Genomic DNA, 14,744 nt, shown 5'->3' with positions numbered 1-14,744 from the left:
TTTATGCACTCATGCATGTGTCTGTGTTTCTGCTTGTGTATTTGTGTGTGTGTGTGTGTGTGTGTCTATCTGTCTCTGTGTCTGTGTGTCTGTCTATCTCTGTGTATCTCCATGTGTTTCTCTGTGTGTATGTGTCTTGTGTTTTTCTGTGTCTGTGTTTATCTGTGTGTGTCTGTGTTTATCTGTGTGTGTCTGTGTCTTTGTCTCTCTGTGTTTCTGTGTGTCTGTCTCTGTGTGTCTGTGTGTCTGAGTCTGTGTGTAATTAATACCATGTCTTTCTCTACTGTTTTCTGTTAATTTTTAATAATTTCCTATTATTTCTTGAGATACCATCTTTCATTGAATCCTCAGTTTGCTGATTCTGCTAGTTAATTCTGGCTAGTTACCTCCCTAGTATTGGGGTTCTAGTTTAAGCCACCACACAGGCTTCTACATGAGTGCTGGGGACCAAACTCTGTTCCTCATGCAAGCACTTTACCCACTGCCCCCATTTTCCCTCTTGCTTCCCTCACACCCTCCATGTGTTCTCTCCAACTCTCTGTACCTCAGGGAGACTCAAGAGAGGGCACGCAGGTCCCAGCCTAGGAAACTGAGTCCTAGATCAGGCAGAGGATGATGGTTAAAGAAAAAAATCTGCTGGCTCCTGAGTAAACCCACCAAAACAGGGCCCATCAGGCTCCAGTCATGCCCGTGAGGCCAGCAACCACTCACTTACCCAAGGAGCCAGCTTCTGCCCTCAGCCTACAGCTTCACCCCCTCTGTACCCTTCCTAACCCCACCCCCTCTCCAGTCCCCCATCCCCAAGCCTGGGTGGGTCCTTTACTATGGCTTTGGGGTGGGGAGTTGGTTCTCTGGGGTTCAGGCAGAATGGAGACTCTTTCCAGAGGTTTGAGACAACCCCAGCTGGGGAGGGATCTCAAGAAGTGGAAAAGCTCGCCGCCGCCCCTCCCCCTTTTCCTGCTTCCCTATCAGTCCGGGCTTCTTCCCTAGGGTGTGCCTCGCTCAGAGAAGCCTGGCTTCCGTTCTGTTCCTGTCCACGCCCACCCTCATAGGCTCTCCTGCCCAGCTCTGACCACACCCATGTGGATGGGGACAGGACTTTTTCCCTTGGGAATCCTCTGTAGGTGAGACACTTTGGCTTTGGGTCAGTTGGAGCTGGTCAGCATATAGCCTACCAGAGTGGACTCCACAAGGCTGTGTGTGAGCTCCAGGAAGGCTCCTCCAGGCACACAGACTCGGTCCATTGTGTATCCGCCTCTCTCTTTGCTCGATGGGTGGCTTCACTCTCCTGTGAAGCCTGTTTATTCCTATAGGATATGGGTCAGCTAATCTCTGCAAAGAGACTTCAGAAGGCCTGGGGTGCATCTGCTGACTGGCTTACTCAGCCACCAGGAGAGGTTATCCACCTAGGGGGAGCCCTAGGGGGAGCCGGGCTCGTCCACCAGACATGGCTAGGCTCTGACCTGGGTTCACTCTGAGTTTTCGGCTGGGGTCTGGGAAGATGTTCCACCTATGTCACCCTGGAGAGGGCTTGTGGGATGTATGAGTCCCTGTGCTCCTTCTGGGGCACACTTCAGGAGTGCAAGCCACCAAGCAGGCAAGCCTAGGACATCTGTGTATCTTGTGCCAACATCTTCCGAACCAACCCTAGGTCTAGGTGTGTTAGTCTCCTCGTGGGAATTTTATGAACCCCTGGGAACCTTCCTGGATCCTCAGGGCACTGGTGGAGCTTAGAGGCGCAGGGGGGACACATTCCAACACTGCCCTCCAGCCAGCCGCCTCCTGTCAGCCCTCCCTTGTGGTGGGCTCTGGTTAGTGTCTCTGAGACCAACCCAGTCACGCAGTGCTGCTGAACACTTTCCCATCTATTTATTATTGAACAAACGCAGGAATCTGGGAGCCCGCAGAGCGTGAAATTGGGAACAAATGCAGAGGAGGTCTAGACAGGAACCCCGTAGGCCGCTCTTCACTCACTCAGGACCGCAGGGCCCTGGACTTCCAGGTAGCAGAAATACTTGTAACCAGACAGATGTGTTTGGGGGAGGGGAAGGGGAAGGGTTTTGAGTTCCCATAAGCTCTTGCCCAGACTCTGGCAGAGAAAAGAGGCTGTGAGGCAGCCAGCTTGGATTCCCAGACAGAGCCAACCCTCCCTATCCCGGCCTCAGTTTCTCCATCTGGAGTGAGCAGTAGTGGTACCTCACTGGGTTGGGAGAGACCGTCATTAAACTAGCAAGTTTCAAGTTCCCATGCTGCACCACCATGGCCCGGGCAGCTGTGTTTGCTAGGTTCTCAGTTCTGGTGCCCTGTGGTGTTGGAAGTTCCTGGGTATGGTGAGGCAGTGGGGTTTTCCCCTGGCTCCAGAGCCCTGGCCTTCACAAAACCTTTTTCTGTGCCCTGTACCCTGTGGGGCCCTGGCAGGGACTGAAGTCAGGTGCAAAAGTCTTCCGAGACCAGAAAGCAAAGTGGGCACAGTGAAGAGAGCAGAGAAAGGAGGGGGTTAAACACAGGATGCACAGTCCAGATGGCAGCTACGTGGGGGGCTCCTGCCAGAGGATGGCGCTCACTGGAGGAGGCAGGTGGAGGCGTCTGGTTCTGCTGCCAGGTGTTTCCTGCCTTGTCCCCGCCCCCGACGCTTGGGCCTCCTCACAGGAGACAACGGGAGCTTGTAACATGGCCTTTCTCCAGACTGGCACTCCCCAGAACACTGCACCTACCCCCGCCCCCAGCACACATTCAGATTCCAAAACTGGGAGGAGGGTCCATAGAGTGGCTGCATCTTACATTTTGCACTTGGAGAAATAGCGATGGGGACAGTGGGAACGGAGAGCTCCTGTTTATAAGGCCATAAACCCATTTATGGTCCCAGGGGGGTAATTAACAGTTCAGAAAGAGCCTTGCCAAATTGCATTGGCTGGCATGAGAAGACTGCGGAATTGCCTTAGGGTTGCAGACAGGCTGCAGGGCGGGCGGTCTCCTCCAGGTTGTCCTGGGCCCCTCAGGCTCTTTCCCTCTCCTCCTTCCCTCAAGGACCAGCTTAGCAGCCTGCTCTAGACAGCTCCCCAGCTCCTTCTCCCAGTGAGTACAGCCCAACTCCCTCCCTGAGCCCCAAAGCATTCTGTTTCTCTTAGGGACTCAGGTTAGCCTTTCTCAGAACCTGTTGGGAAGATTCCCCCCACCCCAGGCAAGGACAAATGAATCAGAATCCCTTTTCCTGCTACCTTGGCTCAGTGCTGGACACTGCTTCCCCACACCCCCTGGCACTTACTGGAAATTCCTCGTTCATGAGGAGTGATTGCAATCCCTGATCCCCGTCACAAATGGGGTTCAACGGGTTACCCGTGCCTGCCGGTGTAGGGCAGGCACACGCTGAGCCAGTCAGTGAGGCGTGCGTGCAGCCACGGACATCTGAGGGCATCACAGACCTGTTATTGCTCAATCTCCGGTGGCTGAACACCACTTGTCCCTCTAAGAAGTTTTGGGACACCGACTGCTGGGGGGCGGGGGGGGGGGGGTGTCGCGTAACTAGTTAGCATGCCAGAGTCTCCTTCCGTTGTCAGAATTCACCAGACAAATCACTCCACCAACTAAGAACGCAGCTGGGCACTGTTTTTATCCATGACCCTCACATTTGGTTGTACATTTAAATCACCAAGACCCCTTGCAGGTTGGCTAAAAGTCCAACAATGTGGAAGCCTTTGGATAAACTGTACCAAATCCACATTGCAGATGAGGGAGTTGGGGCCCAGGAAGAGGCCTCTGACCTGAGCTGGGGCGGAGGGGCTGTCTGTGAAAAGTCCTAGCCCTTGAGGAGAAACATAGGGAAGAGCCCAAGAACATCAGAGGGAGGCGGAAGGAAGTGACCTTTGGTCCTTACACTCCTGCCATCATGGATTGCCACATGGTTCCTTTGGCCTTTTTTCAAATGCTTGATACACACTGAAGAAAATCAGGAAAGCTTTCTGGATTAAGCAAACATATGTTCAGCTCTGATGGCAGCGGAAGTACGGGAAAAGGGTATCCCTGAGGGAAGGCAGGCGGATAGAGCCAAGGGAAGCCTGGTCACCCCCGAGACAGTTGGTAGTTAACTAGAGATGATGTCAGGCTGGATCTGAGCAGAGCTGCCAGTGGCCTGCACGGCTGTGCTGGGCCAGCCCTGGGGCCTGGCGCCCACCACGGGTGTGTATGTATCTGCAAAGCGATGCGAAGACGCTCCAGCTGGATGGCTCGGGTGTTGGAGCAGCGGCTGCTGACAGCCCTGGGCACCTGGCCTTAGCTGGTACCCTTCCCATCATGCCGCCGGGCTCCCTGCCGCTGGAGAGGCCCCAGGCCCCAAGGAGCAGCCTGAGTCCTGAGGGCCAAGTGAGGGATGTGTGTCTCTCAGACCTGGGAGAGGCTCTACGGTGAGTGTGGCCAGATCCCTTGGAGGCGTGAAGAAGGACTCATGCCTATAGGATGATATCAGTCTGCCCCTCACAGTGTTTCTCAAATCTTCTGAGGGGGGAAACCGAGGCAAGAAAAACAGAGGCATTTGGCCTGTCCGGTGACTGACTGGAGAAGCATCAGGTCTGCTTGTGCACATCGTATAGAGCGCATCTTTCCCTGTCCTGAGGAGATCCCTCAGCCCTGCCATGCCTCTTGTGAGCTCTCTCTTCCCCTCAGCTCCAGCCCTGTGTCCGTAAGACACCCTCAGCTGAGGCACATGCTGTGGGTAGAATCTAGCCCAGTCCCTGTAGCTGTCAGTGAGCCTGCATGTGAGCCCTAGGGGAGGGTCATGACAGGACAATAAATCGTGGCCTTCAGGGCACTGAAGTACAGCTTGATAGCCACTCCTCTCCTCTCTGGCTTCTCTGAGTTCACAACAACAAGTTCACACCAGCATGGTGACCCACTGGGGCTATCTGTAGTCATCCGCCCTGGGTGTGAACAGCAGAAACCCACTTAACGTGGTATCTTTACAGTCTCAGAGGGGCCTGGAGACTTCATTAGGACATCTCCACATCTGTGTCTGTTCCTCCCTCTGCAGCTCCTTCTGACTCTCCACACATTTAGCTGAGAATGCCAGCCCTTGCCACATGCGTCTTCACACATGCCATCGGCCAGCAGGCAGCAGAGGATCTCCTAATCCCATTCTAATTCCCAGGAGGGAAGCTTTCCAACCCTAGGGTCTGTGACCACCTCAAGCCCATTTATACCCCTGGTATAATCCAAGGACAGACAGGAAGGGTGTAAAGGGAGCCACCAGAGCCTCTTGGCTCAGAGGCAGAGCCCAGAGCGGAGAGCCAGGACAAGGCTGGGCTGTACCCCAAACTGTCTGCTGCAGTCCACGTTCCCACGAGGGTGCTGTAGGATTTAGGGCATTAGTACAGAGGAGATTTAAGACTCAGCAGTCATGGGGGCAGCAGAGGACACTTTACTGCACTGAGGTAGATGGAGGGAGGCCCTACACATTCCTGAGCACATCGGTAGATCTGGATCTAACCTGTTTGTCTTGATGGGACTGGGTGTAAAACAGGCCCCATTCCCCTTTCCGGGCTGTGGTTTGTATATCATCACAAATGGGCAACCACGGGGGCCCATGTCATCTCAGACATTGTCAGTCCATGTCTGTCTGACTAGCAGGTGGGATGAGAGGAATGAAGGCAACCTTGTACATCCTGGCTACACTTCCTCCTGCCTCCTCCTGCCTCCTGTAACCACCAGGGCCCTGACTCTGCTGCTATTTCTTTCAAGGATAAGATGTCACTGTGTGCTAGGCTGACATTGCTTGCTTTCGTATATACCTCCCAGGTGGACCCTCCTTAGTCCTCTTCCTAGAGAATCGGGGTCTCAGTACCTGCCTCACCCTTCCCAGCTTCTCTGACTGCTGAGAAAAGCTTTCTGGGATCTCTTCAGCGACCCCAGAAAAATCAATGTTCCTTGCACCCCAAGAGAGGGCCGAGGGCAGGGCAGCTGATTCTGGTGGCCACGGTAACCGTCTGTGCAGATTCACCTACTGTTAAAAGCATGCTATGTACCTGGACATCTACTGCGTGACGGCTCCCAGCTCCTCTGCAGACTTTCAGTCCCAGCAAGGCCAGTTAGCCAGCTGGCCCCAGCCTCCTGAGAGACCAAGGGGGGCCAGAGCTGCCAGGCAGCATGCCCAGGAATGTGTAGGGTCCCTGGGGCTCCTTTTCTGTCTGTCTCTCCAGCATGTCTGCACCCCACTGTCTCACACTTTCAGGCTGTCTGGACTTGCCTGAGTTTGGAGTTGTCCCTATGTCTGTCTCTTGCTTTGTTGCTCTGGGTCTATCTGGACCTGCCTGCCATCTGTCTGTCTATCTGTCTGCCTGCCTGCCTGCCTGCCTGCCTGCCTGCCTGTCTTCTGGGATCTGAATTCCAGTCCCAGCTTTGCCTCAAAGCATGGCCTGAGCAAGGCTCTCCCTGGCAGGGCATACCCATGTCTCTTCCATCTGCACCCAGGCCATCTGGAGTCAAACTGGAAAGTGTGTAGGAACACCTCATATATACTCCCCCCACCTAGACCTGGAGAGTCAGAAGCAAACACCAGTCTGTCAGTTACTCTCATACATCCCTGGAAGAGGACTCTCATCCCAAATCCAATCAAGTCTTTGGGCAGGTTTAGCAGAGATTTAGAAACATATGCACCACAGGGCGTTTCCTTGCATGTTTCTGTAACAGTAAAAGGTGGATAATTGTGTCTGTAGGATCTAGCTGGGTGAGCTTGGGTTCTTCTGCCTGAAGGAGCATGACCTTGTTGTGAGGAGACCATGGAAGCTCCACGGAGGATGCCGAGGGCTACATCATGTTGTAGCATGGGGCTAGACAGCTGCATGAAGCAAAGGAAGGAGCAGCGTGTCTTAACAGCAGCTTCTTAGAAGAGAAGGGGGAAAGCATTAGTGTGTGTGTTTATGTGGGTGCATGCGTGCATGCATGTGTGCGTTCGTGCATGCATGTGTGAGTGCATGCGTGCGTTTGTGTGTGTGTGTGTGTGTGTGTGTGTGTGTGTGTGTGTACATGCTTAGGATGAGACTGTGGAATAACAAAAGGAGAACTAAGACAGATTGTTGCTTCCAGGGCAGAGCAGAGGAAGGAAGGAAAGAAGGAAGGAAGGAAGGAAGGAAGGAAGGAAGGAAGGAAGGAAGGAAGGAAGGAAGAGTAGGCTTCAAATGCACCTGGATTTGTGTTGTGGTCTGTAGGATCAAGCATTTTCTGTAATTGAAAAGCAATTTTTAATTAATTTTTAGGTTAAAAGCAAATGAGAAGAAAATAAACCGGAGTGTGGAGTCAGTGGGGAGCCACTGTTAAGAATTATTTGTGGGGACTTTGAAAGTCTTTGGATTCAAATCTATCCCCGTGGGAGCAAAGACATAGAGAGACAAACAGTGGCCTTACAGAAGGCTTCAGTGGGGATTCTAGCATTGCCATTTCAAAATTGCTCCAGGTACAAGGGGGAGAACAAGTAAATTAGGTTATTAAACGATGAGAAAAGGATTGAATTTTAATGAATAAAAAACTCAAACTAAAAACAGAATCCCAGAGTTTAAATGTAGATGCTCATGTTTTAGGTCCTCACTTCTGAAATGTGAAGCATGGTGGCAGGAGGCGCCTCGTGCGTCTGAGACTTGGACAGCGTGGTCAGGAGGCCTGGGGGTCTGGGCTGTGTCTCAAAAACTCTAAAACAAGAGTGTTGAGCTGGCAGATGGTTCAGTGGTAAGAGCTGCAGTAAGGAAGGCCAGCACCCGTGTAAAGTGTTGGGGGCATGGCCCTGCACCTGTAGCCTTGGCACTGGGTTGGAGGCAGGAGATCACCATGTCTTGGTCCCCAACTTAGAATATAAATAGTGAGCCCCAGGTTCAGTGAGCAACCCAGTCTCAAGGGAATGAGGCACACACACAAATTAATTAATGAGTTGATTTGTAATAAAAAAACCCAGGCTCTGGTTGTTGTGAACATTGAGACGGTGAGTACTGTCCTGGAAAACTCCACCAAGGCTTCATGAGGTCCTCAGGATGGCACAGGATGGCACAGCAGTAACCACGGAGGGGTCTCCAAACCCACAGCCCACTCGGACAATGTGAACACTGACTTCAGTCGGTCGAAACCTGTCCAACAATCAACCACCACACTGCAGGGAGCCTCAGACACAACCTCAGGCCCCGCTGCGAGGTGACAGGGTAAGAACTAGGCAAGGATGTCCTTCCCTCCTCAGATGAGGCTTTGCAAGATGAGGCTCAGCAAGCTCTTTTAACTTTAATCTAGAAGAACCCAAGTAAATAATGTGTGAGAAATGAACTTTGGGGAAATGGCTGTTTTGCATTTGCTGTGAGATCGCTGGAATAGTGGCAGTTGGGAGGGAAATTCCATGATGGAAGAACCTGGCTGAACCGTTTTCAACGCAACATCACAAGAAGGGGAACTGACTTCAGGTGTCTCCTGATGCATCAGGAGGCCAACTTAGAGTTCCAAAAGTCTGTGAAGGACCTGTTAACTGCCACACAAGGAAACACGCCTTCTCTAACACATCGGGAGTCCTGTGAGGTGAGCAGTTGCGTTTCGTCCCTAGTCCTGTGGAATGGAGCAATATGAGGGCAGCTGAGAACTCTGGAATGGAAGGTGTAACACAGGTGGGTCATAACGCGGGCAGTCCACTGTAAGGACGGCTGCTCAGAGGATGGAGAGGCCAAGCAGAGGGGAGGCTTTTCTGAGTGCCGCCTGTCATCTGAACAGATGCTGGCTTTCCCTTAAAACATCCTGGCTACTCCCCCATGTCATCCCCACGCTCTCTGAAAAACCAGAGTCTTAGGAGTGTAGGAAGGGCTGGGCTTGCCCAGGTACGGGGCTGGTCAGGGAGAGCCCTGGAAGATGGAAGGGCTGTGGGAAACTGTGAGGTCTCTCTTCAAATGGCACTGGCCAAGAAGGGATCTGAGGGTGGGGCTGTCACTCAGTGCAGGCCCCCTGTGGGGCGAGCCCTGTGGGTGGCACATAAAACGCAGGCTCATGCCCCCAGGGCAGCCTTCTAAGAATTTGTCCTTCTAGGTTGATGTTGCGATGTGAGTGGCTCCCCATCCCTTCTCTATAACACCACTGGGAATGCATTTTTCTAAACATAAATTTTCTAAATAAAAAGAAAATGTTTTTTTTACAGACTCATAAGATGAAAAAAAAAAGGAGAGAGAGAAAAGAAAATCTACTCGTGGCATTAAACTGGACACGTAATGATGAAAGTAGGACTGAAAAGATGTTGTTTTCTGCTCTCACACACAGAAAGAGACACACACAAATATATATACACACACAGACACACACAGATACATACACACACACATATACACACATACACAGACACACACGGACACACATACATACATACACATACACACAGACACACAGACATATATACACAGACACACACACATATACACATACACATATACACACAGACACACAGATATATACACACAGACACGCACAGACACATGCATTCATATACACACATACACATACACATATACACACAGACACACACATACATATACACACACACAGACGCACATACACGTATACACACAGACACACACATACATATACACACACACAGATGCACATACACATATACACACAGACACACATACATACATACACACACACACACACACACACACACACAAAATGAAATAAAAATTCAGAGGTGGAGAGCTTTTGTAACCCCAGCACTGGGAGGTGGGGGAGGCGGACAGGCAGGGAAGCCATGTTAGCCATTTCAACTACTTGGCAAATGCCAAGCCAATGAGAGAACCTGCCGAAACAAAACCAAGCAAGTCTCCCCATCTCAGCCCATCCTCCCACGCACCCCAGGCTGTCAAGGAGGCTCCGCCCGTGCAGAGCTTGTGGCCAAGCCTGACAGCCCCAGTTCCATCTGTGGAACACACTTGGTAGGAGAGAGTTGACTCCCAAAGTTTGATCTCTGATCTCCAAATGATGCATGCACACAAATAAATAGATGTTATAAAAATTTTTAAGTCATAAAACAAAATCAAGATGGACAGCTCCTAATAAAGACTGTGGCAGTTGGATCTCTGACCTCACATAGCTCATACATGTATCAAAACCAACACAGAGCCACCACGCACAGCTAGACAGAGGCAGTAAGACTGGTGAATCTATGTGTTGTGGATTTTACCATCACTAAAAATGTAAATGGGATTGGTTCTGTTAAGTGGTTCGATATGTCAGAAATTACACCACAGAAGAAAATGTATGAATGCGGAAAAATAGGCAACAAGCCAGATATGCCAGATCTGAAGCCAGCATTTGCCTGAACTGGGTCTGGCATTTGTTGGTTTGTTTGCTTGTCTGTCTGTCTGTCTGTTTTTGAGACAGGGCCTCATGCATTCCAGGGTGACCTCAGAGTTGCTATGTTGATGGAGGTGACATCAAACTCCTGATCCTCCTACCTCTGTCTCCCTGTTGTGATCCCAAATATGTGCCACCATGCCCTGCATTGGGTACTTTTTTTTTTTTAAGTGGGAGTGTCAGGCTAGGCTGGAAGGGAGCGTATTACAGCTAATGCTATAGGACGTGCTCAGGAAAGCTGTGCTGTTGGACTCGGGATGGCTCAGACAGTAAAATGCTTGCCTTGCGTGCACAAGGACCCAGGTTCCGCTTCCTCACACTCATGGAAAAGCACAGTGTGGTGGCACACACCTGGAGCTCCAGCACTGGGGAATCAGACACGAGAGCTCACTGGCCAGGTGGCTAGCCAATCAGTGAGCCTCAGGCTCAGTAAGTGATCTGTCTCCAAAAGTAAGGTAGGGACAGATGGAGAAGACAGCAGATACTGACCTGTGGCCTCCACACTGACATGCTGTGTACATGCATGTACATAGACACTGTGTGCTCGTGCACACAGAGTGGGGGAGGGAGAAAAGGAGAAAGGGAGAGAGAGAGAGAGAAAATTTCAGGTCAGGGGCTGGAGAGTTGGCTCCATGGTTAAGGCCACCAACAGCTCTTCCACAGGACCCTCGCTCCCAGACCCCACAGGGCAGCTAACAGCTGTCTGTAACTCAAGCCTTCCAGCCTCCATCAGCACAGATATGCATGCAGGAAAAAACCCATACACATAAAAATTAAACAAACATCAATGTCAGACTGTTAGCATTCACCTTTTGCAAATGGGGAAACAGGCTAAGAGGTGGAGCAGGGCTTGGAGGCTTGGAATCTCCTCCCACCTGCCCCATCCCAGGCTGATGGCTAGTCTGTGGCGAGCATGTTCTGGGGAGTTGCCTTTGCTCTGTGGATGGCTTTGTGGAGTAGACTGGCGGCTTTTGCATAGAGGCACTAACAATGCGGTGGCCTGTGGTGTCTGTTGCAGGCTGTTGATGGAGAAGTGGGCGGATGACAGCCGGGACTGTGGTCATCACTGGGGGCATCTTGGCAACTGTGATTCTGCTCTGTATCATCGCTGTCCTGTGCTACTGTCGGCTTCAGGTACTCCCAAGGGATGGGGAAGGGGACCGGGTTGGAGTGGAGCCCGAAGGGTGCCTCTGCAGAGGGAGCCATCTGACCAGGGTGCAGGAGGGTACAGCCAGACTTCAGGGGAGACGCCCTGCAACGGGGTGTTCAGAGGCCACCTATCAAACTCACTGACAGCTTTGGCTGAGGCTTAGAGAGCACCAAGGACGTAGCCAGTGACGCACAGCCCTCCAGGATGGCAGCAGTGAACAGTGTGTTCTCTTGCATATCCTTCCCCACCAGAGCTGTAGAGGCTCTCAAGGTCCCATGTCTTCCCAAGAAGAGGGGGAACCCGTGTGCAAGGCACACCCAGTGCCGGTGACTCAACTCTAGGATATGAAATGGCTTATCCAGCTCTGCCCACTTTCAGGTTTCTTACCCATCTGTGCCTCAGTTTATCTGCCTGCAAATTGGAAGTTAAGAGTTACATCCAGCTGCGTGGGTGAGATAAATAAGTGACCTGGTGCAAGGACCTCAGCTCTGAGTGGGCGGGGTGGACTCTGGGTGGTGATGGAGGAGGTGGAGGTAACTGAGAAAGGCCACCTTCCGGCAGACACTGGTGGGGAGTGCGCTGTGGTCACCTGACCCTCTACCCACAGTATTACTGCTGCAAGAAGGACGAATCTGAGGAGGACGAGGAGGAGCCCGACTTTGCTGTGCACTCTCACCTGCCGCCCCTGCATTCCAACCGCAACCTCGTGTTGACCAACGGGCCTGCTCTCTACCCAGCTGCCACCACCTCTTTCAGCCAAAAGTCCCCACAGGCCCGTGCCCTCTGCCGCAGCTGCTCCCACTACGAGCCGCCCACCTTCTTCCTGCAGGAGCCAGAGGACGACGACTTTGAGGGCATACGCAACGGTGGGGGCCGTGTGGCCTACAAAAGCATCAGCCAGGAAGATGTGGAGCTGCCGTCTGCGAGCTTCGGAGGCCTGCAGGCTCTCAACCCCAACCGCCTCTCTGCCATGCGGGAGGCCTTTTCCCGAAGCCGTAGCGTAAGCACTGACGTGTGACAGGCCCTATCTGGCTGAGGCACCCAGCCCTGGGTCCTGAGATCATGACAGGATACCCACAGCACACCCTGGCCCCATCTCCAGACCTCTACTCAACCAGTCTTCCCTGTATCCTTGTCCTAGGGGCTCCAGGAATGAGGAACCCCTGGGCCCTCTACAAGGATAGAGCCCAATGAAACAGATGTGGCAGTTTTAAGTAGGGTCAGCTGTCACAAGAAGGGAGGCAGGGGACAGGAGGGGAAGGTGAGGCTGCGTTGGGGCCCAGGGGGCAGGTCCTATTTCCAGGAAGTAAGAAGATGGATAATGTCAACCCCAGCAACTTGTCTGTCTCTGACTTCGTGGTCTTCCTGTCAGCCCCTCACCAAGGCCTTGGGCTTCCTCCTGCTTCCGGGAGCAGTGCCCTCACTGCTTGCCGGTGGCTCTACAAGCATGAACCTTCCTTAGAGACTGTGGACCAAGTAATTATTCTGCCCCTTCGCCTGTCTCCCCTTTCCCATCCTCTCCACCCTCTCCTCTTTCCTTCCCCCAGCCCCTCCTCCTCACGCCCCTGAACCCAGACACCTAGCATCTGCCCCAAGCTTGAGATGCCCATTGCTCTGGTCTCCCTCAAGATGGACGAGTGTCCCTGTAAGCGAGGAGAGTTTAGGAGTCATTGGTGTACTTGGACGCTTGCTCTGTCTGATCTGCTTTATGTTGAAAGAAGAGGCATAGGCCCAGAGGTCCCTGCTCTGAGAGGGGTGACACTAAAATGTACACATCCAGCACTTAGCCCTAAACCCAGACAAGTGACAGACACATCCATCTAGGTCCAGGAAGCGGTGGAGGGGCCCAGCCATGCACCAGAGGTCTCGGGTGTCAACCGGCTGTGACTCTTGGGCAGGCCATCTCATCCATGGGCTTGCTTCCCCACTTTGCATGTACTTTGGGGGAGACTGGCTGCAGAAAGCCCTTTGAACTCTGGTCCTCAGTGGGTACTGAGGTCCTTAGGGGAAGCTAAGCTATAGACCATCCACTTTCTGTTTCCTGCTCAGAATAAGGAACCCCAGGCCCAGCCAGCTAGAGCTTGGTGTCCCTGTATGAAAGTCCTGTCTCTGTCCATGATGCTCCGAGCCCTCAACTGTCTGAGAAATCTGTGTCAGGTGACCAAGATACTCCAAGGCCAGGGCCCTAGCCATCAGGAACACAGAGACAATTCTTGGCAGCATAACTCAACTTCCTCTCCGCTCGGGCCCTCCTTCAGCCCCAGGCCCTGCCTTGGAGTTCCAGACGGGAACAAGTGTCCCTGTGAAGGTGCCTTCCTGTAGGACAGTGGCCACCCCTAAGCCAGATACCACAGCAGAGACCTCTACACTTATTACAGGCAGCTGAACCACGCTAGTGAGGATCTGCTTGCTGTCTTTGGCATTCTGAATTCCTTCTCCTTTTCTTTTTCCTGCCTCAGTTTGACCTCGCTAGTGGAACCCACCCTTAGAATCACAGACGTCCCCAGAAGTGAAAGAAGTCCCCCTACTTCTTTCCCCTCTACGTCCTCTGTTCCGTTCACCCTGTGGCATTTGTCCTTTGCATTGCTTGGGGTATGGGTGAGGTAGGGAGGGGTGCTCTGGGCTGTTCTGTCTTCGCCTCCTATTCTCCCCCCCCCTTTTTTTTTTACCTCCACCACCTCTGTATAGATCCATAGACATCTTCAAAGTGAAGTAAGCATCTGTCCCTACCAGTCAACACCACCCCGGGACCTGCCTGGGACCCACATGGCACCCTGAAAAAAGCAAAAGCCAATAAATTTGTTTCCCACAGCATGATGTGTGGCTGTTTGTCCGTCCATCCCCTGGGTACCTTCAGGCACAGACCCTCCCTGGAAGCAGATGGAGCTCATCTTCCCAGCACGAGCTGCTGAGCTCTATCCGGACCTGGGAACAGCTCTCAGGCAAAGGGGGCATCATACCAAGCCACCTTTGTTTTCCAGTGCCCAGGGGTTTTCATGATTGCTGTCAACCAATCAGAAGAATGTGTTTCTTGGCTGACTGTCCCTGAGCTTACACCAATATAGTTGCGCACTCATGATACCAACCTCAGAAAGATGAAACCTGCCATTGCTGTTGGCACAGAGACTGGCATAGGAGCCAGGAAAGGCCAACAGGAAGGAGTGTGGAGAGGTAGTGGTGGGATTCAGGTGTGACCGAGGCCCCAGCCCCTGAGACACATGAACATCACTGTGTCTGAGCC

At 52.5% G+C, this 14,744-nt stretch overlaps 1 protein-coding gene across 1 annotated transcript; it reads left to right on the top strand.

The window, feature by feature from the left end:
- The first annotated feature begins 11,375 nt into the window (after positions 1-11,375).
- On the top strand, positions 11,376-14,154 carry Fam163b (family with sequence similarity 163 member B). The gene is made up of 2 exons (XM_052181077.1): positions 11,376-11,487; positions 12,111-14,154. The coding sequence occupies exons 1-2, from the start codon at positions 11,395-11,397 to the stop codon at positions 12,519-12,521; spliced, it is 504 nt and encodes a 167-aa protein (XP_052037037.1). The 5' UTR covers positions 11,376-11,394; the 3' UTR covers positions 12,522-14,154.
- Positions 14,155-14,744: the final 590 nt, after the last annotated feature.

This window comes from Apodemus sylvaticus, chromosome 5, assembly GCF_947179515.1.
Source record: "Apodemus sylvaticus chromosome 5, mApoSyl1.1, whole genome shotgun sequence".
Taxonomy (NCBI): domain Eukaryota; kingdom Metazoa; phylum Chordata; class Mammalia; order Rodentia; family Muridae; genus Apodemus; species Apodemus sylvaticus.
The sequence above is the reverse complement of the archived record's forward strand: the minus strand, read 5'-3'. Positions and strand labels throughout refer to the sequence as shown.

Bases quoted from the DNA above. Each gene is read 5' to 3' on its own strand.
- Fam163b (XM_052181077.1), top strand. From the start codon at position 11,395: ATGACAGCCGGGACTGTGGTCATCACTGGGGGCATCTTGGCAACTGTG. The intron at 11,488-12,110 runs GTACTCCCAAGG...CTCTACCCACAG, and splicing joins TGTGCTACTGTCGGCTTCAG to TATTACTGCTGCAAGAAGGA.